At 39.5% G+C, this 25429-nt stretch overlaps 2 protein-coding genes across 10 annotated transcripts in view; one reads left to right on the plus strand and one right to left on the minus strand.

The window, feature by feature from the left end:
- CENPP (centromere protein P) overlaps nt 1-25429 on the minus strand; it is a 272212-nt gene that overhangs the window by 206659 nt on the left and 40124 nt on the right. The window lies entirely within an intron of this gene.
- OGN (osteoglycin) lies at nt 4098-23404 on the plus strand. 2 transcript variants are annotated; one of them, XM_084839845.1, is made up of 7 exons: nt 4098-4437; nt 4987-5248; nt 10175-10265; nt 19438-19596; nt 20717-20919; nt 21653-21748; nt 23014-23404. In XM_084839845.1, exons 2-7 carry the CDS (start codon nt 5045-5047, stop codon nt 23185-23187), a joined length of 927 nt encoding a protein of 308 aa, XP_084695971.1. In that variant the 5' UTR covers nt 4098-4437; nt 4987-5044; the 3' UTR covers nt 23188-23404. The 2 variants fall into 2 exon arrangements, with proteins under 2 accessions (XP_084695971.1, XP_084695970.1); XM_084839844.1 differs by lacking the exon at nt 4098-4437 and having other exon boundaries at nt 4978-5248.

Consider the following 25429-nt stretch of genomic DNA (forward strand, 5'->3'; position numbering starts at 1 on the left):
AACAAATAACTATGCTGGGAATCTTACAGAGAGGATTAAAAATATTTTTCCCCATGGCTTCATTATTTCCAGACATTTTACATTTCTAGTGTTTCTATAAAAGCGTTATTACATAGTTTTTAGAAATCATTTAGGGGGAGTAAAGGCTGGGTAACAATAAATACTTTGTCTTAAATTCTAAAATAAAGTGTTCTATAATCTAAAGCTGTTCAATTTTCCAATTTTTCAGAAAAAAACAAAAACGTTTTTTCCACATTTTTTTCCAGGCCTTCACATCTCTAGTCTCAACCCAGTCAATTGAATGGGCCTTGCTGTCTGATATCTCCCTTTGCTGCAGCCAGGTGAAAATATGAAAAGTAACACTACCATCACGATGTCATCTTCCCAGGAACTTCCAGAATTCCCCACCAAGTAATAAAAGGAGGTAGAAAATTATCAAGCTAGAACCAAAATGGAGAGACAGGCAGCTAGGAAGGCACCCAAATTACAGGCATAGTAAAAGAGTGATTTTATTTATTATATCAACTACTACAGCATTTCCCAAACCTCCTATACCTGAATTCAAATTAAAGGCAATCTTCACTCTTACAGCTGAAAAAAAATACTCTCAAAGTATATAAGAATTATACAGCCTCAGTAGGTAGGTATATTGAAGTTTATGGAACAGCAACAGCTGGCCATGTTGTCCCACACACTAGTCTTATCTTAAATACAGAAGAGTTCTTTCATCAGTGACTTGCTCAGCCATCAACAGGGTGTTTCAGGAATCACTGACCTAGCTGTAAATTGAAGGCAACTACCCCAGAGCAGTGACTCATGCAGCAGCACTCCAGACAGCCTCCTTCAGCAAGCCGGTAATTCTACTGCATTTGTACATCAGAAGAAATCGAATGAACCAATCATATCTAGTTCAGAGAGGTGGCAGAGGCACTGCCCCCAGCACAGGCCGATTTGAAAGAGATTATGCCAGAGCAAAAAGTCACAAAAGGACAGAGTAGATTATCTTTCGCATTCACAGGAACAATTAATTTATTTTTCACTAACACACAAAAGCAGTTCTCTTGCAGAACAGTAGTGTGTTCTGACACACATTTTGGAAATTACTGGAGTATTTGTTTATTAAAAATATTTTTAAACCACCTTTCATCCTTGCAGATACCAGGGCAGTGTACAAGGGTATCTATGTAAGTATACGTTAGCGTAACACTTATTACTAAAGATCTACCAGAGTAATTTTGCTAAAAAAAAAAAAAAATTAAACTGAACCTTGAGCAGTGTAGACATGCAGAAAATATTGAAACTGAAAAAGTTCAAAACTTGAGTTTTACTAGGCAAACAGTAGGTTTCTGTACCCTGGCCAGGAGCCTGAGGCAGTCGGGGAACTACAGCTCCCATGTAGCTCCACACCACGCAGGTGCATAGGGAGAGAAACACAAAGGTGGGGACGGGGGGAGGGCCTTGGGCCATATTGGCAGCAGGTATGGTGGTGGAGGTGGCAGTGAACTCTGGGGCACCAGAGAAGGAGGAAAAGAAGTGGTCCTAGGAAAAGCCTGGTCTTAAAATGTGGGGGAAGAGGGAAAGAGGTGGGCTTGAGGCCTGAGGGGAAGAAGCGAATGTCATTCAGCAGCAACAGGTGTGAGTAAGCAAAGGACAAAATTCCTCAGTTGTGTTGAAGGAAAGTAACCTCCATACAGCTTCTCGAGGACAGATATAGCAGGAGTCAAGGAACAGTATGTTTCACCCTCAGACTACTAACGCCCATGGCAACATGGGCTTTACACTAGTGATCAAAATTGACATACAATACACAAGTAGTAACTAAGTAATGAAGGGGAGGCTTTGGCTCCTTCTCTAGGCAGTTAAATTTCTGAAGAAAATGGATGGGGAGCCATTTGCCCTAGACAGGGCTTATTCAGTCACAACCTGCCACCTACAAGTTTGAGAAGAGCTTTCCCATTCAATCTACTGTCTACAGATTGCCAACACCCAAGGAAATAAAACCTCAGCTGATCACAGTCAAAACACCATCAAAGGATGCTTCTGTAGTACCTGGACAACACAAGACTCAATTTCATTTCAGTATTTCCATGCGTTGCATACAAAGTTGTACTCATGCAAGAGGACTCCTTGCCCCTGTAGTCACCTGAAAAGTCTCTCTTAAGGGTAAGGAAAGGTCTGGGATGTGGGGTGGGGGAAAATCGGGCAGAGGCTGCTTGCATAGATGGGAGCTGTATCTGCTGAGTTCCTCCAATTCACTTCTCCAACATCACACCCTGGGCCTTTCCTGAAGGCCTCCTGACCCTCAGAAGAGGATTTGAGGGATGCCAGGCAGGTGCAATGGGGAGGATGGGATGGGGAATTCTCTTTGCATGAGCACTGCAGTCTATCATGTTTATTTTGGACAGTCCATACATCAGGTTGAGCTGTAAGCATGGCATAAAGTGTTGGATAATGGGAATTCCGCATGCTTCCAGACACTACGGGGCGATAGAGAATGTTCCATAGCTTGATCAGTTCCCATTTCCTGCGCCCTCCCCTTCCTCTTCTTTCTTCCTCCTTCTCTTCTTGCCTCTGCAACAAGTGCCATGCAGTCTCTCCAGAGAGGAAGCAAGTAACCATATCTCATGCATTCGCTTGCTTATACTCACGCACCCAGCTTTAGGGGGTGCTTGTAGTTCAACAGTGTTACATAGCCTTCTCTGACTATGTGTATGAAAGCACTAATAAAGTAAGTTGATTTGAACTTCTTTTAAATTGTCTCTAGCCTGCACTTATGCCTACAATACTAAATGCTGAGTTGCCATGCTTTCTCTATATAAAACAACTGTCATGTAAGTCACACCAGACTTTCCAACATAAAGAACCAGATGGCCATCATCAGTAAATCACTGCATTTATTAAGAGAACAAATAACAGAAGCCACTGGCCATAGAGAACTCTAAAAATCTTCTTATAATTAATATCCATGCATTAAGAGCCAAAAGCAAAAATTGGCCAGAAACACTTTGTATTTTTATTATTATTTATATCCTGACTTTTTTCTCCAAGGAGCCCAAGATGATGTACATAATCCTCCTCCTTTCTGCTTTATCCTCACAACAACCTTGTGAGGTAGGTTAGGTTGAGAGTGACTTGGCCCAAAATCACCTGGTGAGTTTCATGGCCAAGTGGGGACTTGAAACCAGAACTCCCCAGTCCAAACCTCTAACCACTACGCCACAGTGGCTCGTTGACAATGTGCAATGATTTCATTTACAACAATTATTCTTTATTTGCAAAAATTCAGGGGAAACAGTTATGTTCAAGATAGATCAAGTTTCAACATGAAGAATTATAAGCACAGATTGTAAACCAGCAGATGTATTAAACCAAAGCATCCAACTCCAACTGAGAAAAGCTTCCAGAGAAAACAGCTGGTTTCTGAACTTTGGCTTTTGTGGGGGCAATAAACATTCTACAACAGTATAGCTTTTGGCGTAAGGAAAAAAATACCTCTAAAGTAAAATATTCTCAGCTGATACATCTTTTGTTTCATGACCCAGCTAAAAGTAACATCAGCAAATCACAGTTTAATTAGTTACTCTCTTAAACATTAAATGCTGTTTGTACATTTAACAATGTTTGTTAAATGTACAAACATTTGTCTTGTTTGTCTTCGCTGCTTACGTATAAAACAATGAGAACTCTTTTAAGAGGTATGAAATATTGGAAACATATTTCATATTAGGACATTAGTCTCTAAGATATTTCATTAAATGCCTTCATATGCAAACTTCTTTCTGCCACAAATTCCACTCTCAGTGAATGCATATCGCAGTGTTTTCTATAATGAGCTATTAAAGCTGGAATGCTAGTGAGCCTTCCAAAAACTAGAAGCAGTTAACCCTAACATTGCTGAAGAAAGAGCTCAAGATGGTTAATAGAAAGCAGTGTCCACAAATTAATATTTAAAGGCATATGCTTCAAATGTAAACCTTTACTTCCTCTGTGTGTATCTTGAATCACAACCTTTTACTGCACAAAAAAGTGGAATACATATGTTTCATCTGAAACGGAAGTCAGCTTCTTTGTTTCCCATTAAAAGTTAAACTAAATGAAAAGCACATGACATCACTTAAGTATCTATTGCATGAAACTACAGTTGGTCCAGTAAACGTTTTAAACGATAAGAGCGACTTGATCAAAATACTAAGCTGGATCTGTTCCAATACATTAGTTGAGCAAGACTGATTTATCATTATTTTCCGTATAAGACTGCACGCTGACACAGTTCTCTTTACCCCACAGAAAGTGCTTTGGAGGCTTCGCAATTTTTGTAGTAGTATCATTTCAGTCTGTTGAAAATAATCCATAACGTTACCATTCTCTGGCCATTTGGAATTAATGCACAGAAAGCTATATTGAAAAAGTCACAAGAGATCTCAGTCAGCAAAAACGGTAGGTACTGCTTTCCAAGAAATTATCTTATTATATAGCAAATTGTTTTAAGTTACTGTAAAAGTGTTTTGACTATAAGGCATCTAGATTACATGTGTAATTGTGGTACTTTTCTTCAATTGTATGCATGTTTTTTCTGATATTTAAAATGTATTTTTATTTCTTTGTTACATATTTCAAAGCCTAATTTGCGCTACAAAACAGTTCTTTAAGATAATGAAAAGTATTTGCAGTCTGGGGCTGGGCTCAGCCCTGTTCCCTTTTTAACTATTTCTTCACTATAAATACCAGATCTCAAACAATGCTTTGCAAATGTTTCTACTGAGCTCTGAAACTCACAACACATAATAATCTGAAATGACATGAAGTTGTTCTTGAATTATTTTTTTGCTACACTGTACATTAAACTTTTTAAACATTAAAAGTATTTAAATAAAGAACACTAAGAGTTAAAAAAAAATTCCATGTTCCTTGAGCATTAGAAAGTCACTGCCAAGTAGTCTTCTAGGCTTTAAATATTGTTTTGACAGATTGCTTTTTTCTTTCCAGTCACAAAGAAGTCATTCTCCCTAGTTCTTCCAGCTCAATATAAGCCTGATCTCTTGAAATGAAGACTTTGCAGAAATTTAGTCTCTTCTTTAGTTTTTTTATGCCCCTGGTGAAGTTAGCACCACCTAATCAACAAAACTCAGCCCCGTTTTATGATCATGGCTTGACCACTCTTGAAGACACCGTATTCAAGCAAGGTTATGAAGACACATTATTTCAGGAAGATTATGAAGAGAAACTACAGGATGCAGTAAAAAATAAGGTAGTTTATAAGTTATATTTTACTTTTTTCCATTCTGCCAATGTATGAACTAGCCATCTATGCATGTATGCATGTTCCATAGGCAAAAATAAAAACAAGGAAAAGAAGTAAAGAAAATGCAAAATGATCCAAAAAGAAAAATATAAAGTTACACAATTGTTTTATTTTGGCAGGCTTTGTCCCTTTATCCTAATGCAAATCTGTTTGGGCACATAGCAGTATGTAACATGGTACACCATGTGGTCCACAAACAATGGGCATCAGCCTAAGCTTGCCTTAGTATATTATTATGGGCTGTATCAAATGTTAGTCCGATTTAAGATCCATTCATTTCAATGGGTCTACTCTTAAGTATTTTATTTTACTTACAGCATTTTTACTCTACTCGTCAGCCAAAAAAGGCTCCCAGAGCAGCTTGCAGAGATTAATGATATGACAGTCCCTTCCCTCAGGTTACAATCTAAAAGATATGACACTAAAGGAAAAGGGATTGGGTGGGAGGAGGGGGAAAAAAAGCAAAACTTAGGCACAAGTTCTTCATTTCAAAGTTCTTATATAAGTTCTTTCTGGCCCAGAAGGGCAAAACAAGCTCCCTGTAACTGTTCCTTCTCTGGCTAATATATGGGCTTAGGCTGGTCTCCTCTTTGCCATGATGTTTATTCTGAGCGGCAACGGCCCTCCCAGTGCCCTTGGTTCTCTGTCTGAAGGATGAGGCCAGAGTCTGCAGTCCAAGGGAGTAAAACTAACATTGGACACAAACCTATTAATTGCTTTTTCCCCCAAATCACAATTTTCCAATGACATATCATATAATCATAGTTATTTTTTTCCACCTATACACAAAAATGCCACTGTGGTCCATTGATAGAAATATATTGACAAATCTGGGAGACCTGATCCCATGAACTTGTTTTGTGGCCTTGGCAAGTCATAGGCTTAGCCCCACATTTGTAAAACAGATTTCAGAGTGGCCTATTCTGGTAGGGCAACTATAATAAACATAAGACACTTCACACATTATATACTGTATTATATAAATGATAAATAACACTACTTCAGTAATGTCTTTAGTTATTCAGACTGAAACACAGCACTGTATCATCAGCACGCCTTATTAATTCCCACTACATTTAGAATGAAGATAAGCAGTACACTAACAGTGTGTTGCACCATACAGTAGCTAATCAATAGTGTCTATTTTAATCGTTACATATATGCACATGTATGAAGCTCTGAACTGTTTACTCCTTAAGGTTGTATATTTCTTATTTTAAAAATTATTTACCTAAGAGGGAAAGTGTAAACATTTAAGAATAGCAAACAACTCTGCTTTGCACCAGTAGATGGCATTCCAATAAGGTAATGAGCTTCAATTTACAATCTCTTATACATCCGTTGTATTGCAGGATTAATGAGGGTTAAAGAAGAGCAGCAAAATTAGACCAACTGAACTTGCTATTTAGGAGATGCTAAGAATTAGTATGTTACACTTTAAAACAGAATCAGACAGGTTATGAATTAATAATAAAAGTAAGATTAATTGCTTATAATTTTATAACACTAGATTGTACTCAACAAAATTAACTCACTGAAAATTAAGCATTAGATATCCCATGCATTTATCTAATCTTTTGAACTCATTATGCAAAAAAAACCCCACCCCACACAACTATCTGACACCTCACTTTTAAATAGAGGCCATTTAGGATTCCAGTGGTGTTTTCTGTTCATAAATAGGAGTAATTCAGAGGGATCAACAAACATAGTGGCATACTACTGTACCTTGAGAGGAACTGAAGTATGTTTTATAATTATTCCTTAAATCTTAAAAAAGAAAAAAGCCTAAGTAGAACAACAAAATTCTGTCCACAAGTTTACTATCTAAATTAAGTTAAGCCACCTTGTTGGATCCATCCATGACTTTATGCCTTGAAGGCAGCAGGCCCCACAGAATATTGCTCTTCAGCACTCCTGTAAAAACTTAAGAAGAGTCCTTCTTCTTTGGAGGAGACCAATGGTGTATCTAATCTAGCATTCTGCTCACACAGTGGCAAACCAGATGTCTATGGGAAGTCCATAAACAGGACATGAGTGCAATAGCACTCTCCCACTCATGTTCCCCAGCAATTGGTATTGAAGGACATACTGCCTCACATACTAGAGGTAACATACAGCCATCATGACTAATAGCCATTGGTAGCTTTCTCCTCCATTAATTGCTTAATCCCCTATAAAAGCCATCCAAGTTGGTGGACACCACTACATTTTGTGGTAGCAGTTTCCACAATTATGCACAGTGTGAAGACTTCAATTTATCTCTTCAAAATCTTCCACCATTCAGCATCACTGGATCATTCTGGATTCTAGTATTATACGAGACGGAGAGGGAGACAGGGAGAGGGAGAAACATCACTCTAAATAATATGGTGCCATCTGCAAACTTGTCTTACTGTTCACACCTAACTCCATATCAGTTATGAAGAAATTAAGAAGCAATGGTTCTTGTCTTTGGGGACCCCACTATTTATATCCCTCCACTGCAAAAACTGACCATTTATTCCTACTCTCTTCTTTCTGTTCTTTAACTAGTTACCTATCCATAAGGCTCTCGTCTTATCCCATAACTGCTAAGTTTGCTCAGGAGTCTTTGGTGAGGGACTTTGTCAAAAGCCTTTTGAAAATCCAAGTAAACAATGTCTACCGGATTACCCCAATCCATATGCTTGACGACACTCTCAAAAAACTCTAAAAGGTTAGTGTGAAAGGACTTAACTTTGCAGAGGCCATGTTGATTCTTTTTCAGCAGGACTTGTCCTTCTGTATGCTTGATAATTATATATTTAATAATGCTTTCCAATTTACCCAGAACAGATGTTAAACTACCTGGCCTATATGTACTGAAAATCAATAATTTCCTGGATCCTTTTTAAAAAAACTGGTGTTACATTAGCCAGTTTCCAGTCCTCGGGCACAGAGACCCATCCTAGGAAAAGTTACATATTTTTGTTAGAAGATCAGCAATTTCACACTTGACTTCTTTAAGAACTCTTGGATGGATACCACCTGGATCCAGTGATCAGACACAGAAAATATCAGATCAGATATAGGTATCTGTCCCACATCTCCTGCAGTGAAAACAAACAGGATTAATTTAGTTTCTTTGTCATCTCCTTATTCTTTTTTAGTACTCCTTTAACATCAAATGGTCCAACCACCTCCCTAGCCATTTTCCTGATTCTGGTGTTTTTAAAGATTTTTCTTTATTGTTGGGCTTAATGTTTTTCGTGATATGCTCTTCAAAATCTTTTTTGCCTGTCTTTATTTTCTGCATGCAATTCTTTTGTGCACATTTCTGTCCCTTTTTGTTCTCCATCACCAATATCTGGCCAGTGGAATCATCTTGAGGGAGTAAATACATGTCAGAATTTCCTAATACAGCCTGCACCACAGCTGATGTTAGGCGTGGGAAAATCCCAGAAGCATCACTACTGTCCAGAAATGGTCCACAGCCACAGCTCCATGACAGAACACTTGCTTTGCATGCAAAAGGGCCCAGGTTCAATCCCTGACATCTTTTGTTATAGGACCATTTGTAACTCAGCTGTAATTCTGCCCCAAACCCTGGAGGACTGCTGCCAGTCACACTACACAATACTAGGTGAAATAGTCTGACTCAGTTTAAGGGAGCTTCATATGGTCATGTTTATTCAAAGCACAGCACAGACCTATCTCAATAAGAGCAAAGGGAGAGCAGAAGCAAGAATAAATGGGATATCTTACTGTTCCAAGGAGGATGCATACCTGGTATGCTGGAAGCTAATAGAGAGTGGAAATTACAACAATTTATCTCCATATAAAATTAAGTGTAAGGTGTGCCTCCAGTTTTAATTCATTAAAAAAATCAGAAAACATAGGCATCACAAGGTCTGTTTCAGCTCCTGAAAGGTATGTCCGTATATGTGGATAAAGCCAGAAACAGACAGGTGGTAGCATCAGAAAACTTCCTTCTTTGTTTTTAATGATATCTATGGATTAATACAAGAGCAAAGATGCTTCCGTGTAACATGTAAACTACACTAACATGGCTTCCAGACAGGGATCAAGTTAATCTTGGAGCCCTACTTGAGCTCCAATTCCTGTTGAGCAGTTGCGATATCCTTGAATCTCATACTATGTGTTTGGGACATGGTCATCTTGGTCATTGTGCTGCACCACTATGTCATGCCACTGTTGATCTACACAGAAAGTCTCCCCTTTCCAAAATAATATGGATTGAGTGAAAAGTATGGTCAGCTGTATATTAGCTGTCTCAACCATAATGCTACTGATATGGAACAACATATGAACAATCATTGGTTAAGTTCCTTCAGCACCATAGTTATTGTTTAAGGATTTTTCCCATAGTCATTTTCACATTATCACATCTCTAATTAGGCTGAGTGCTCCCTAAAAACCAGAATTGAAAACCATGGTTGTTTGCTCCTGGTTAAAGGAAACATATATACCACTGCTTCGCAGTTCAGATGTAACAGCAAACTGTGGTTTGACAAATCTGTGTTTCATTAATCTGGAAGCACTTAATACAAGACTTCCTGATCCAACAAACCACAGTTAGACCCAGAATGTAATGTAACATCTGAACTGGGCCACTCCCCCTGTTACTGTTATGTAGCATTTTGTAGTTATTTCCATTTAAGTTATTTGAGTGTATTCAATGTAAAATGTCACATGAAGTTACCCTATCCAGGAAGCACTGCTGTATGTTAGTTTAAAAAAAATTTCCTATACTGTTTCCAAGACACCAGGAAAAGCTCCAGAAAATATGCTTTTATTGACTTGTAAAGGCTTTACCACAACTATTATTGAGTATTACTATATTAACACCTGTTGTTATTGTATGTGTGTTTATAACTTCCAATGTAAAAGGAAAACAATGGTATGACCCTTTTCCATGAAAATGAACTCCAAGTGCAGAGAGATGCAGAGGGACCTGGCAAAGGATCAACAAATTATACAGGTAAGATTGTATTACATTACAATATCGAGCTTCAAATAAACAAAATAGTTCCCAAAGACAGAATACATATAAATATAAGAACCATTATTCAATTTCCCATTTGCCCAGAGGAAGTAACAACTGCCCTGGATAAGCAGCAAAAGTGGCAAAAAGGACTGTTGTCCCCTCTCCTGCCTTCATCTAGCCAAACAAATGTGTATTATGGCAGCTGTGTTTATACACTCTAGGTTTAAAATGGACCATTAAAGTCAAAACAGCAAGCACATGCCCACAAACACCACAGAGCTTCATTTTCCCAAATAGAAGTGGTCCCAGGTAGCAACAGGAGGGAAGCTCAACTACACATGCCCCCCTGCTCCTTCTGGCAGTCAGAGTTTAGTGTTGACAATATGAAACAGTATGGAATTAGTCTTTTGTGTAGTTGCTTCAGCACTACAGTTATGGCATTTCAGGGTCAGCTAGAAGAGCAGGCAATGGTGAAGCAGGTAGCAGGAGAACAGATCGGCAGTGATGTGGGTTTTCCAGAAAATTTTGAATTGGAAAATTTTCTAATGCAAATTAGGCTAATTTGCATAGGATAATTTGCACCAGAACATTTTTAGGTTTAGGTTTATAGTGATCAGAAAATCACTATAGAGTGATCTAATCTAGTATGTTTAATAAATACAAGTAAAACAATGAAGCTAAAAAAGTATCCCATGTTAATTTTTTGTCTCAACATACCACAAGTATGTGAGCCAAAATAGTTGAGGAGAAAAATTAAAGCACACTTAATGACATTTAAATGTTATATTCTATACACCTCTTAACTGGAATATCTGTAAAAAAAATTAAAGAGTAGCATATACTTCCCTTGTTTAAATGTAAAGATGAAATGAAGGTACAGAAAACTCTTGATGGACTAATTCAGCCTTCCCCACCCTGGTGCCCTCCAGGTATGTTGGGCTACAACTCCAGAATCCTTCAGTCACCATGGAAGGCACCAGGTTGGGGAAGGCTGTACTAATTAGTTTTAGCAGCCCAAAGACCTGTGCATAATATGCTGACAACCACTCATCTATTTCAACAGAGTTTAACTCTCTTCCATGATGGCTGTTAGGGCACGTTCAGTTTTGCTGTCATAGAATCATAGAATAGTAGGGTTGGAAGGGGCCTACAAGGCCATCGAGTCCAACCCCCTGCTCAATGCAGGAATCCAAGTCCAAGAGCATCCCTGACAGATGGCTGTCCAGCCTCGTCTTGAACGCCTCCAGTGTGGGAGAGCCCACCACCTCCCTAGGTAATTGGTTCCATTGTCGTATTGCTCTAACAGTCAGGAAGTCTTTTCTGATGTTCAGCCGGAATCTGGCTTCCTGTAACTTGAGCCTGTTATTCCATGTCCTGCACTCTGGGATGATGGAGAAGAGATCCTGGCCTTCCTCTCTGTGACAACCTTTCAAGTACTTGAGAGCGCTATCCTATGTCCCCTCAGTCTTCTCTTCTCAAGGCTAAACATGCCCAGTTCTTTCAGTCTCTCTTCATAGGGCTTTGTTTCCAGTCCTCTGATCATCTTTGTTGCCCTCCTCTGAACCCTCTCCAGTTTGTCTGCATCCTTCTTCTGCATCCAGAACTGGACACAATACTCCAGATGATGCCTAACCAATGCTGAGTAGAGGGGAACTAGTACTTCCCGGGATTTGGAAGCTATGCTTCTATGTATTGCTCTAACAGTCAGGAAGTTTTCCTGCTGTTCAGCCAGAATCTGGCTTCCTGTAACTTGAGTCCATTATTCTGTGTCCTGCACTCTGGGATGATCGAGAAGCGATCCTGGCCTTTCTCTCTGTGACAACTTTTCAAGTACTCGAAGAGCGCGATCATGTCTCCCCTCAGTCTTCTCTTCTCAAGGCAGAAGGGTCAAATCCTCCCTCCCTGCCACACACACAAACACACACCCTTTTCTTTCTTTCTTTTTCATTGAATGACTCATCTGAGCAAAGGGCTGGATGTGCCTGATCTTGTCTGATCTCGGAAGCTAAGCAGGGTCGGCTCTGGTTAGTACTTGGATGGGGGACTGCCTGGGAATCAGGCTTCCTGCATTGAGCAGGGGGTTGGACTCAATGGTCCTGTAGGCCCCTTCTAACCCTATGATTCCATGATTATGTATGGCTATGTTTTAAATATGTTCTTCCTTTTTTCTTTTCTTTTTTGTGACTCCCCCTTTCTTTTGTTGTTGTTGTTCTTGTTATATTTGCAAATACAAAATATTTCTAAAATAAATATAATATATAAAAGATGAGTGAAGAAATTCAATGACAAGCTCCCACTCCTATGCAGATCATAGAATCAAAGAATAGTAGGGTTGGAAGGGGCCTACAAGGCCATTGAGTCCAGCCCCCAGCTCAATGCAGGAATCCAAGTCAGAGCATCCCTGACAGATGGCTGTCCAGCCTCATCTTGAATGCCTCCAGTGTGGGAGAGCACACCACCTCCCTAGGTCATTGGTTCCATTGTCGTATTGCTCTAACAGTCAGGAAGTTTGTCCTGATGTTCAGCCAGAATCTGGCTTCCTGTAACTTGAGCCCATTATTCCGTGTCCTGCACTCTGGGACGATCAAGAAGAGATCCTAGCCTTCCTCTCAGTGACAAGCTTTTAAGGACTTGAAGAGCGCTATCATATCTCCCCTTAGTCTTCTCTTCTCAAGGCTAAACATGCCCAGTTCTTTCAGTCTCTCTTCATTGGGCTTTGTTTCCAGTCCCCTGATCATCTTTGTTGCCCTCCTCTGAACCTTCTTCAGTTTGTCTGCATCCTTCTTGAAGTGTGGTGCCCAGAACTGGACACAGTACTCCAGATGAGGCCTCACCAGCACTGAGTAGAGGGGAACTACTACTTCCCGGGTTTTGGAAGCTATGCTTCTATGAATGCAGCCCAAAAGAGCATTTGCCTTTTTTGCAGCCACATCACATTGTTGGCTCATCTTCAGCTTGTGATCGACAACAATTCCAAGATCCTTCTCGATTGTCGTGTTGTTGAGCCATGTATCCCCCATCTTGTAACTGTGCATTTGGTTTCTTTTTCCTAGGTGCAGAACTTGGCATTTATCCCTATTAAATGTCATTCTGCTGTTTTCTGCCCAGCGCTCCAGTCTATCCAGATCACTCTGAATTTTGTTTCTGTCTTCCAAAGTATTAGCTATCCCGCCCAATTTGGTGTCATCTGCAAATCTGATCAGCATTCCCTGCACCTCCTCCTCCAAGACATTAATAAAAACGTTGAAGAGCACTGGGCCCAGGACTGAGCCCTGCAGTACCCCACTCATTACCTCTCCCCAGTTTGAGAAGGTCCCATTGATAAGCACCCTTTGAGTCCGATTCTGTAGCCAACTGTGGATCCACTGGATCGTTGTTTCATCTAGCCCACTCTGAGCTAGTTTGCTCATCAGGATATCATGGGGCACTTTGTCGAAAGCTTTGCTGAAGTGGAAGTATATGATGTCTACAGCATTCCCACGGTCCACAAGGGAGGTTACTTGATCAAAAAATGAGATCAGATTCATCTGGCAGGACTTGTTTTTGACAAATCCATGTTGGCTTTGAGTAATTACTGCATTGTTTTCAAGGTGCTTACAGATGGATTGCTTTATCATCTGCTCCAGAATTTTCCCAGGGATTGAGGTCAGACTGACTGGTCTGTAGTTCCCAGGTTCCTCCTTTTTACCCTTTTTGAAGACAGGGACAACATTAGCCCGCCTCCAGTTATGTGGCACTTCACCCGTCCTCCATGATTTGTCAAAAGAGAGTAGACAGCGGTTCTGAGAGTTCTTCTGCCAGTTCCTTCATTACTATAGGATGCAGTTCATCTGGCCCTGGAGATTTGAACTCATTCAAAGTCATTAGGTGTTCCTTGACCATATGCCTATCGATCTCAAGCTGTAATCCTGCCCCTTCAGCCTGTACTTTGCCTTTGCCAGGGGGGCCATAGACCCTCTTTTGAGAGAAGACTGAGCCAAAGTAGGAATTGAGCACCTCTGCCTTTTCTTTGTCATCTGTTATTGTTTTGCCATCCTTATTTAATAGCTGAACCACCATTTTTTTCCTCTGCCTTTTACTATGCATGTAGCTGAAGAAAGGCTTTTTGTTGTTTTTAGCATCCCTCGCTAACCTTAGCTCGTTCTCAGCTTTAGCCTTCCTGACACCATCCCTGCAGTTCTGTGCTACCTGCCTGTACTCTTCCATTGTTACTTGGCCTTCTTTCCACTTCCTATATGTGTCCTTTTTTGTTTTCAGGTCTTCCCTAAGCTTTTTGTGAAGCTACAGTGGCTTCTTCTGTTGTCTTCCACCTTTTCTTCTTGTTGGAATTGTTTGTAATTGTGCCTTGAGAATTTCCTTTTTTAAAAGCTCCCACCCATCTTGGACTCCTTTTCTCGTTAGCGTCACTTGTCATGGGACCTTACTGATCATTGTTCTGAGTTCATTAAAATCAGCTTTCCTAAAATCCAGGGTACACGTTTGACTACACTCGGCTTTTGCTTCCCTTAGAACCAAGAACTCAAGTACAACATGGTCGCTTTCCCCCAGAGTTCCTGTAACTGCTACTTTATCCACTAAGTCATCTCTGTTGGTTAGGATCAAGTCAAGGATAGCCGATCCTCTAGTTCCTTCCTGTACTTTCTGTAGGAGGAAGTTATCCGCCACACAAGTCAGGAATTTCCTGGAGGGGCCATGTTTTGCATTAATCATGACTCATTAATTCCATTTCACAGGGACATATGTATTTCAGTGACATATATGTATTCTCTCACATACTTAATAGGGATAATCATCTGAAAAACATCAATTACAACTTTGAAATTGTCAAGCTTGCCTAATATTGTATTTGCATTTGGCATCCATTCATTGTTACTAATGAACATATGACATATGTTATATATTTTCTGAGGAAAAATGAAATTTTTCCTCAGAAAAATAAAGCACTGGAAAATTTTCCATCCCACATCACCACAGGTCAGTACCTCTCCAAAAATATTTGCAAGTCTGCATAAATAGCTTTTTTAAGCTTCAAAAGGATTAGAACTGCTGCAGTTCCTAAGGGAGCAAACTTATGGGGAGACGAAGCTGCCTCCAAACTTGGAGGCAACCGCCTATCCAATGGAGGGCAGGCAAAGCACGGAGGCAATCTATTCCTCTGAGCTCCAGCTGCCCGGCACTCATGGCTAGACAGCTGATTTCAGCTATCTAGCTGTGGGACTTCGGAGCGGGGGGGGTGGGGAATGTCGCATAGGAAGCATCGTGCCAGCACTCCCTGCCCCGGGAACACCCCCTTTTGCCCAACTCCACACTGCTCATCTGTGTGCGGAGCCCAGGGACAATCCACACTGCCTACGAGGAAGTGGGAGAGGGGAGGGGAAGTGGTTTTCCAGGAACTGAACAATCCTATGGCCGTCTAGCCACTGTCTAGCAGACAGAGGATTGTGCCCTAAATCAATAATATTCCACCTTCATTAACAAAAACAGTACTATATAACAGATTACATATAAGTAGTAGTGACAGGTTTCATAAGACTTTGTTTCAGAATTACAATGCATGTTTTACATCATTTCTTCTTCCTTGAAAACAAGTGGGGGAACTGCACTTCTTTTTTTAAAAAAAAATTGAAACATGTATCAAATTTCATTCTGTTGTCACAATATTACAGTATTCAAGGGAGCTGTTACATCACAATTAAAATCAAAGTAACAGAAATAGCTGAACACAAAAATCAAACCAAGACCATTTCTCTTGGTCTTACTTTTAACCCTCAGCAGTTTTACAGAGAGCGGTAAAACTATTTTAACCCATCAGGTATGGGGCGGTATATAAATGAAATAAAATAAATAAAATACTACCTGCATTCATTATTATTATTTTCATCTATCTGTGAGCTCAAGACACTCTTCAATCCATACAATAATGAATGGAATTAGACTACACATTATTTCTAAAACGTTTCCATCTCAAGCTTACAAAATATGGTAGATTGCTGTTATTTTGTAATATGAATTCCTGAAAATGAAAGAGAAAGTTCTGTTTGAATGAGGAGCTGTGAGAAAACCTTGTTATTGTTGCCTAATGCTTAATCCTTCATTGCCAAACTATTCTTGCTGGAAGGGGTGGGCAACTTTGAGCAGTCAAGGGGCCAATTCCCCACCCCTGACCTCCCAGCAGGCTGCACTCTTGCTGTAGTGGTGACCAAAAAAATCAGCTTGATAACAACTTAAATTTGTCCTTGGTAAACCTCTGTGGTGATTTAGAGCAGATCCCCCCCCCATTTGTTAGGGGGTGACAGGGGCAGCGAAGGATGCACCAGGGGGTGGCAGGGCATGCATCTTGCAAACTGTGTGTTGCCCACCCCTGCCCTAGAGAAAGGGGGGAGAAAAGTTAAAAAGTACTTGTCCCCAATCCTAGCGACAACATAAATGGAACAAAGAAGTGAAATTGCTTTAGGAGCTGTCAGCTTTCCCTGTCGAAAACTGAATCACAGTGGGGAAAATACAGCTCAGAGCTACTATACAATTGGTGGCAGGAAAAAAGCACACAAAGTTTGGATCTTTTCAAAAGAGTGAAGCTGGCCATTTCCCAATGTGCTTGCACTAAGGACAAGGAAAGCAAATAGCCACTACTTACCTCTACTGTGTGGAGCAAATGTATCTCACCTGACAGATAAAACAAATACTGGGTCCATCCCATTTTGTATTGTCACATGGAAAAGAGGTACTCCTTTCCTCTTCCCCAGCAAAGGTTTCCAATCACTTTCATTGACATCCCCTTTCATTATGACATATTTATCTTGCCAAAGCAGAATAAAGATGAAAGACCTTTCTTATTCCTGATAAAAACACCCCTCAGAGAAATAAAATAAGAGAGGCCCTTCCTATGAAGAGAGTGTGAGGAATATTCTTACTAGGAAAACATTTAATCGAAATCGAAATTTAAATAATTGGACACTCATCTGATCATACGTGGCAAGAAAGTATACACAAATGATTAACACAGGCATGTATGAGCAGTAAAGCTAGATGTCGGATCGCATGTTTTGTAAACTTATTATCATGACTGCACAAACATCCATCAGTTTACAAAAATACCTAATTACCAATCTTAATCAAAAAGAACAGAATACGTCTCACTTTATTTCTCTTTATTCCAAAAAGGAACCAAAATACAAAATTGGAAACCATGAGTGAGTACACTGGAGCTTGGATCCAAAGTTCCTGTGAGCAGAACTCCATGCATAGGACACTCCCAGTGCAACAAATTTCAGAAATTCCTCCTTCCACCTGCAGTTTCCTGTGCCCCTTGAAAAGCAGCTCTGGAGGGCTGGGGGACTATCTGGAACAAGATGGGAGGTGGCTCTGGGGACTGTAGGAGAGAAAGGGAATTGATGAACATCACTTCCCCCACCCTTCCTCCAGTGCAATCTGCTGGATCTGAGTCCCTTCTGCAAACAGAAGGAACCCTTCAATTTGCAGAAGAGGTACTCTGGATCCAACACTGTGTTTTAACATCTTTTTCTATATGATATGACTACCATTATATGAAATTTATTTCTATCATTTGTTTTATAAATTTTCCTCAACATTACTAAAAATTCGAGAGGAGTGAAACACAGAAGGAAGACTTGTGGCCACCTAAAAGAAACATTCACACAGGCACTATGTGCAACTAATTCAGATGCCAACTCTGTCCTCAAACCTATTTGGTCAACGATATTACAGGACGTAGTAACATTAGCCATCAGCAGCTTATTTGTCTGCTCACCCACAACATGATATGCCATTCTGGTGACTACATATGTAGAACACATAGACACAAATCTGTCCTAAGAATGGTGACCTTCAGAAACTAGTGGGAGAACATTTCACTCTCACAGGATACTCTTCTGTTATCCTGAAAATTACCATGTTTCAACTAAAGAACTTCAAAAGGATACTCCAGCATAAAATAGCTGAAGTAGAATTTATCAGCAAGTGTGATTCTATTAATTCAGGCGTGGGCAACTTCAGAGGTTCTGAAGGCCTCAACCCCCACCACTTCCAAATTGCTCATGAATGTCGGTGGCAATTCAGCATCAAGAAAAAAGCCGCATTACCACTTCAAAGCAAGGTACACGTGTAGTGCACACCTTGCCTTAATGCTAAACTGTGCTCCCATAGCCCCTGGAGAGCATGGGTAGGATCCAACTGTGCCTTACCGAGCACCGCTGGTTCCCAGTATGTGTGCTGCTGGCCCCAGAAGTGCAGGGGGCCCCAACTGCAGGTGGCACTGATATAGTGCTTCTGGGGGCAAGCCCCCAAATGACCGGAAATGCAAGTTTCTGGAAGACCAGGTCACAATTAGATCCTCCCCATTGATTTTACATTAAAATAAGGTACACTCTTCCTGCACCCCTTGTTTTAAAGCAAAAATTAAGTTTTTTGTCTTGCTGCTTAATGTAACAGGAATTCAGCAGTGTGGTGGCCATCTGGGGTCAGTGCAGGCCACGAAGGACAAGGCACCTCATTCCTCTATACTGAGTTAACACAGAAAAGCTAGGAGGGTTCTCTTATTGCCAGTTAACGCTATTGCAAATGCTCTTACGTACTTGCCTTGCATAAATGTGAGTTTTGCATAGGAATATCACAGACACTTCCATTTCATCACCTTTGGCCCCATTATTTGTATGTAATCCTCTCTATACATGTGTGTGTGCACGTGTGATATACCTCATGCATCTAATGAAATAGCCTCTATTCCGCAAAAACTTTTTTCCATAACAGATCTATTCAGTAATACAGTAAAACTCAAAGAGAACTGTTACCTGGATCTCTTATTTATGCATATTTACTGTGTTCTCATTTAAGTCAGCATAACCTAAAGTGTACTGTTACTTTAGATTAATATTAATACAAACATCTGACTATTTGGATACATGAGGTGTATTAAATTATACCAAGTATTAGAAGGGATTTTAAGGATTTGTTTTATAGAATGGAGCTGCCAGAAAGCTTTTTATTTTTTAAAACAAAACAATAGTTAAAGTGTTTGCATACCCGAATGTCTACAAAATGCACTCAAGATCTGAATAAAGGCATTTTGCCCCCAAAACTTGTTACCACTAGTGCCAAGTCATTCTTTCAACCTTCTACTTATACATAAAACAAAGTTATATGCTTTCAGATTTGGCTACCTGTTTGCTATGTACTTGTTTAAGTGGCTCAGTTTATTGTGAAGAAACAACTATTGAAAGCATCCCAGCTCTACCAAAGGGAACAGGATATATTTATGCACGTTTCAATCTCATCAAAAAGGTGAAAGCCTCCGACTTTGCAGAACTTCGTAAGTATATATTTAGAACTATACCTTTCTTGATTAATTAGAATATACTGAAAGTTTGGATAAAGCATTAAAAATACTCTTTGTTATCCTTTAATTACTTATATTTTTAGGACCTTGGAGGTTTGCACCCTGAACTTGAGAATTATAACACTACCAGTAACACTACAGAGCTCCTCTTCAAATAGCTGGAATATTAATCCTACAGCGCTCTGGGCTGGGGCTTGAGCCAACCCTAAAGAGGAATGCTACAGTCCTAGCACAATACAATGCTTCTATTGAATCACCAGCAAATCTGGAAAAGGATCACTATAGATCTTCTGTTCAGGGCTGTCTCAACCCCAGAAGCAGATTACTGCTACAGCAGTCCTACTCAGGGTCCCAGTCCAGTCCTACAGCAGTCCTACTCGGGGTCCCAAAGACTGCATACAGTGCTACAGTAACACTTCATTTTGTGTGCTCATCTATGATATTGACCAGTCATAATATTCTAAAACACACAACACACACACACACACCCCAAACTGCCTGACAGGAACCTGGAAATAGGGATGGATAAATCTGTTTCATTTCTGATAATATCTGCATTTTTTTCAAGCACAAGTTTGTTCAGTCCCATTTCTGCACCAGTTTACAATTTTGCTTCCTCCTTCATTAGGACCGCTGATGTGAGCAGGGAGGAAAAAGGTGGCAGGGCTGGCAGCTGGGGTCTGATGGGTGTATTCAGGGATCCTGGTGGAAGCTCATGGGCACCATGTTGACAATCCCTGATTTATAGTATCCTGGCTGGGGGAGGGCACAGCTGGCTAGCTGCCACTCAGAACAGAGAGTAAGGATACACTGCAAAACTTTGTTTCATGTCCAACTTTTGTAGGAATAACAAATAACACCTTCCTTAAAAATTAGTCATTGACAGCTGGTGCTCCTCCTGGACAGAAGGAACATTCTAGCAGAGATGATTCATCTACATCTAGGCAGAGATTCAGAGAAACCATCACAACCATACCTTGGACTGGCTTCTGCTCCTCATCCCATTTTGCAGCATCACTTTAATAGGCATTTAAGCAGGTGACTGCCTCCAAAAAGCACTGAAACTTAATGTAACATTGTTTCTCTTTTTAAGCTACCATAAGAAGAATTGATTTGACTGGAAATGCAATTCAAGAAATTGAAGATGGGGCCTTTGCAAAGCTGCTATTATTAGAAGAACTTTCACTTGCTGATAATTGGCTTGTCAAGCTTCCAGTTTTGCCTCCCAAGCTAACTACATTTAATGCAAACAATAATAGAATTAAAAGCAGAGGAATTAAAGCAAATGCTTTCAAGGTAACATAATTTGTGATTACAACTCATAAGTAAGGGTTGTATCCAATGGTGTTCTTTTGGTAGAAGGACAGATACCATTGGCGAATTGAATTTCCTTTTCTCCCTGCAGCTGAGAGACCTCCAGAGCAGATGGGGGGGGCATGCAGAGGACTGAAAGAGGAGGAGGGGAAGGCAAATGCCTGTTGCATGAGCGGAAGTCCACTGAAGTAACATTGGATTTAGCTCCAAATACTCAAGAGTCAACCCTAATAATTTCAATATTTGTTTCACGACTAAGAAGTTATTTCGATGCGTCTACTCTAAGTAGGCCTTATGTTGGATTTTACCCTATGCTTTCTACTTCTCCAAACCATTATTGGCTGGAATTCAAGAATCACATAAATGGTTTTGCATTTCTTGTGTTTCATAAAATAGCTCACCTTGTCACATAGCACCTCACCATGTCACATAGCACCACAACAGTGCATGTAGTTTCCATGTTTCTACTGCATCTAGCACACTGGTGTTGGCTTAACTTGTGCTGAAGAATGGTAACTTGTTTAACAAAAATCAATAAATGTAGATTAAGCAATAATTGGCTTTTTCTTAATATATGCTTCAGATTATAAAGCATATATTAAAATGTAAAATGTTATTCTAAGTATTATTACTATAATAAAAATACTGTCTACCTTGGTTAAACTGCTTCTAAAACCATTTTTCTTCCCCCCCTCTCTCTTTCTCCACCTCACAGAAGCTGACCAATTTGTCATATCTCTACCTAGCAAAAAATGTACTGGAGTCTGTTCCTGCTAACTTGCCAGAGAGCCTGCGTATTCTGCATCTTCAGGTCTTGAAACACTTTCTAACTGTACAAACTTTAGGAGTGCAAATTATTGCTTTTAAAAACATTTCTTCCGATGTTCAAAAAGCTTTCTTATCATTCACTAATGTAACCATTTTGCTCTTATACAAGAACTCCAATTAAATTTTGCTCTTATACAAGAACTCCAATTAAATGTCAAGATACAGCATACATATGATGACAGCACATAGTGCTTCATCTTACTACTATATCAAGTTTGCAATACAGGAAAACCACTCCACATCTGTAACAATATATGCATGAAGAGTTCTGCAAAAAGATATGCAGTCTTCAATTCAGACAACTGAAAATGCCCGAGTAACAAGGTTACAGCACTATACTTCTGTTATCCTTGTTTATTGCTTCACTGTGGAAAAACACCAAGATCCCAAAATCCAAGCTAAGTTCAGATGAACCAAGAATTTCCTTGGGAAAGGTGTGAAATACAACCTAAAACATCTGGAGGGCAACAAGTTGGGGAAGACTGCTCTAGGCCTTGGAACCACAACCAGAAAGACTGCAATCCTATGAACACTTGATAGCAAGTTCCTTGAGCATAGTAGGACTTACTTCTGAATAAACAAACACAGGATTGCTCTGAAAGTCTGTTAACTCGCTTTCTCTAGAGCTACTTAAAACCTGTGTACTGTGAGAGAAAGGCAAAAGAGGAAAAGCCCAGGGAACTCATGTCATCAGCTCCTGAAAAGACCTACAATGACCTGGGATACCTCGGGGGGGGGGGGGGATTGTTGGTAGTATTATTTCATTTTTGTTTTGTTTATTATAACAGTAAACTACCTTGGCAGAAAAGTGGTTATAAATGAAATTTAAAAAAGCAATGTTCTGCACAGCAGGCTCAGCTAAGGAAACACTTAGCAAGGAACATTTATTTCCAGTAAGTTACAGATTCTTATGAATGGCCACGTTACTGTAGGAACTCCCATCTGTAGTCTGCAGGAATCTCCAACTTTACAGGAATTGTACTTATCTTCATGTAAAGAATCAAATTGTCTCAATTAGGATCAAAAAAATGGAATAAATATTGTACAGCAAGAGCAACCAAGGAGCCAGACTTTAGTGAAAGGAGTTTGGAAAAGCCACCTCCTATAAAATTTTGCAGCACAAATTCTCATAGTGCTTGACAGAAAAGTAAAGTAATGGTATCTGAACAAAATAAAATATTGAGCTAGTGCATCTATTAATTAGTTCTGGATATTCAGATTTTTCAAATTCCTTATTTTGATTTGCAGTGGAACAACATAACCAGCATCACAGATGAAACTTTCTGCAAAGCAAACAATCAGACCCGTTATGTCCGTCAGCGCATGGATGAGATAAGAATGGAAGGCAACCCAATCATCTTGGGAAAGTACCCCAATGCTTTTATCTGCTTGAAAATGTTGCCTGTAGGTTCATACTTTTAATTGCTAACAAAAATTTTAAAAGGTAAATAGTTGGTAAAGATTACCATTGTATCACTGTTTAAATATGCCTTTCCATGTTAATATCTTCCCACATATATTCAAAACTGTTAGCAGTTATAATGTATTTAGTTCTACCTTAACTGGGTGAAATTGCACCATCTGATTTAATAAGCCTGAGCCTTTTTTATTTCTAAAACTCAAACATGAAACCAGTGAAGTATCCTTTATTCAAAAGGAGCCAATCCATTTTTCAAAAGAATAAAGGAAAGTTTTGTTTTACTTTAATATTGCAATGTTAAGACTGCATGGAGAATAGTTAGTCAATTTACACAGAGGGGTTGCATTCTCAGAGGGCCAACAGTGTGTGTGGGGAGAATGGGGCAGATTTTGTAGAAGCACAACAAACCTTTGCTAACTTCTTAATGGAAGGACGGAATATCTTCACATATGGGAGGGTAAGGGAGTTAGATAGGGTTGACTGGTCAACACATACTTAGGTGCAAGATGGATATTGAAGCAGCAATGCAGACTGTATGAACCAGGCAACCTATCCAATTCATTTTCTGATGCTAAGGATAGAAGATCTTGACATTTTCAAGGGGGGTATTTCCACAACACTTGTGATCCATCCTGATCCTATAGGCCAAGGCTTTTTATTATCCTTGCAAACAAATACAAATCAAGGTCACTGAGAAAAAATATGGAACCTAAAATTAACCTCTGTTTAAATCTGATTTGGTACTATAATTACTGGAATGAAACTATCCTACAAATACAATGAAACACAAAAGTCCCGTTTGCATGGTGGAGCGGCAAACAGGAGTTAATTAACCCACAATTTGTTGCAGCATGTGCTAGGTGTGTTCCACAGCCTTTTGGAATATTCAACCTGCTGCCCAGAGGTTGCTACGTAATGTCTGAACCTGGACACCTGAGGTTAATCATAGGGTAACTGTGGGTTGTTTAACTCAACTACTAATTGTAGGTTAACTCTGCATTGTTTAACCCACAATTAACTTATGGTATCAGATATCATGTAGCAACTCCAATCAGAGAATGAATATTCAAAATCGCAAAAGAACATGCTCAGAATGCACCGCAGCAAATTGTCAGTTCATCAACCTAGCATTTGCTGCCATTATGTGCGAACTGAGTCAAAGCGTTCAATGTCAAATAATTATTTTCTATTGCATTACATGGATGTCAGAAAAGTGAATAAAAATAAGTAAAGGTATTTTAGTTCTTAGTGACTAAGAACAGAAGAAGAAACCATCAGTTTATGCAACAGTGGGGAAGACTTAGCTTAACCATTAGGGATTATAAAAACAGTTCTGCCCAGGGAAGTTGTGGAGTTTGTCAGAGGTTCCATAGAGAGGATAGATTGGCACCTGTTCAGATGGTTTAGGTATAGGACATCCTAACAGGAGGCTGAACCAGTTAATCCACAGGGTCTCGTGCAAACTCTATGACACTAAAATAACAGCAAGCAGCTAGATTTAAGTGTATAATACATACTAAACACAAATTTCTGACATAAATGCTTTCTGTTAAATATTAAAATCAGGAACCAGTGAATAAAAATATCTAGCGTTAATTTAAAAGATCTAACATTGAAAGTTTCTTCAAATGAGGTACAGGAGTTTATTAGGCTCTGTTGTTTAGACTGGACACTACCACCTAGAAGCAATTAATCCTTATCTGAATAATCCTGAAAGGTATTGATAATTTACTATTTTTAATGTTCTTTAAGTCCAATTAGTATACTTAGAACTTGAAGGAAGATTCATCCATTTGGGTAACATTTAATGCACTCCTGTAAATTTTAAATGACCACAGTACAATGGACATTTCTAAGTCCTACTGAATTTATTGAAACTTGCTTCCAAGAAACCACGCACAGCATTTTCCAGTAAGAATAAGCAACATTTGTAAAATCTTTATTCTATTTAGAATATCACACTCCTCTAACCACCACCACATGACTGTTTTGACATTTTGAGATCCAGGTTGTAATCAGCCTGAGTTGAACGTCTTCTCTCAAACAGACAGCAGTTTGGCTGATTTCAATACACTGGTCAAATAGCGTGTGTGTGTATGTATGTCAATTGAAGGCTTCACAGGAAGCACTGTCTTATCAGTAAATTCTGATTTGAACTCACTCTCATTTTTTGCATATTTTTGGTTAGGACAGATATATTATTTTCTGATTTAATTATTCACCGGCATTAAAGGCTATATTACA

Source organism: Heloderma suspectum, chromosome 2 (assembly GCF_057233095.1).
Source record: "Heloderma suspectum isolate Gila_16-S chromosome 2, 16-S_ref, whole genome shotgun sequence".
NCBI classification, from domain to species: Eukaryota; Metazoa; Chordata; class Lepidosauria; order Squamata; family Helodermatidae; genus Heloderma; species Heloderma suspectum.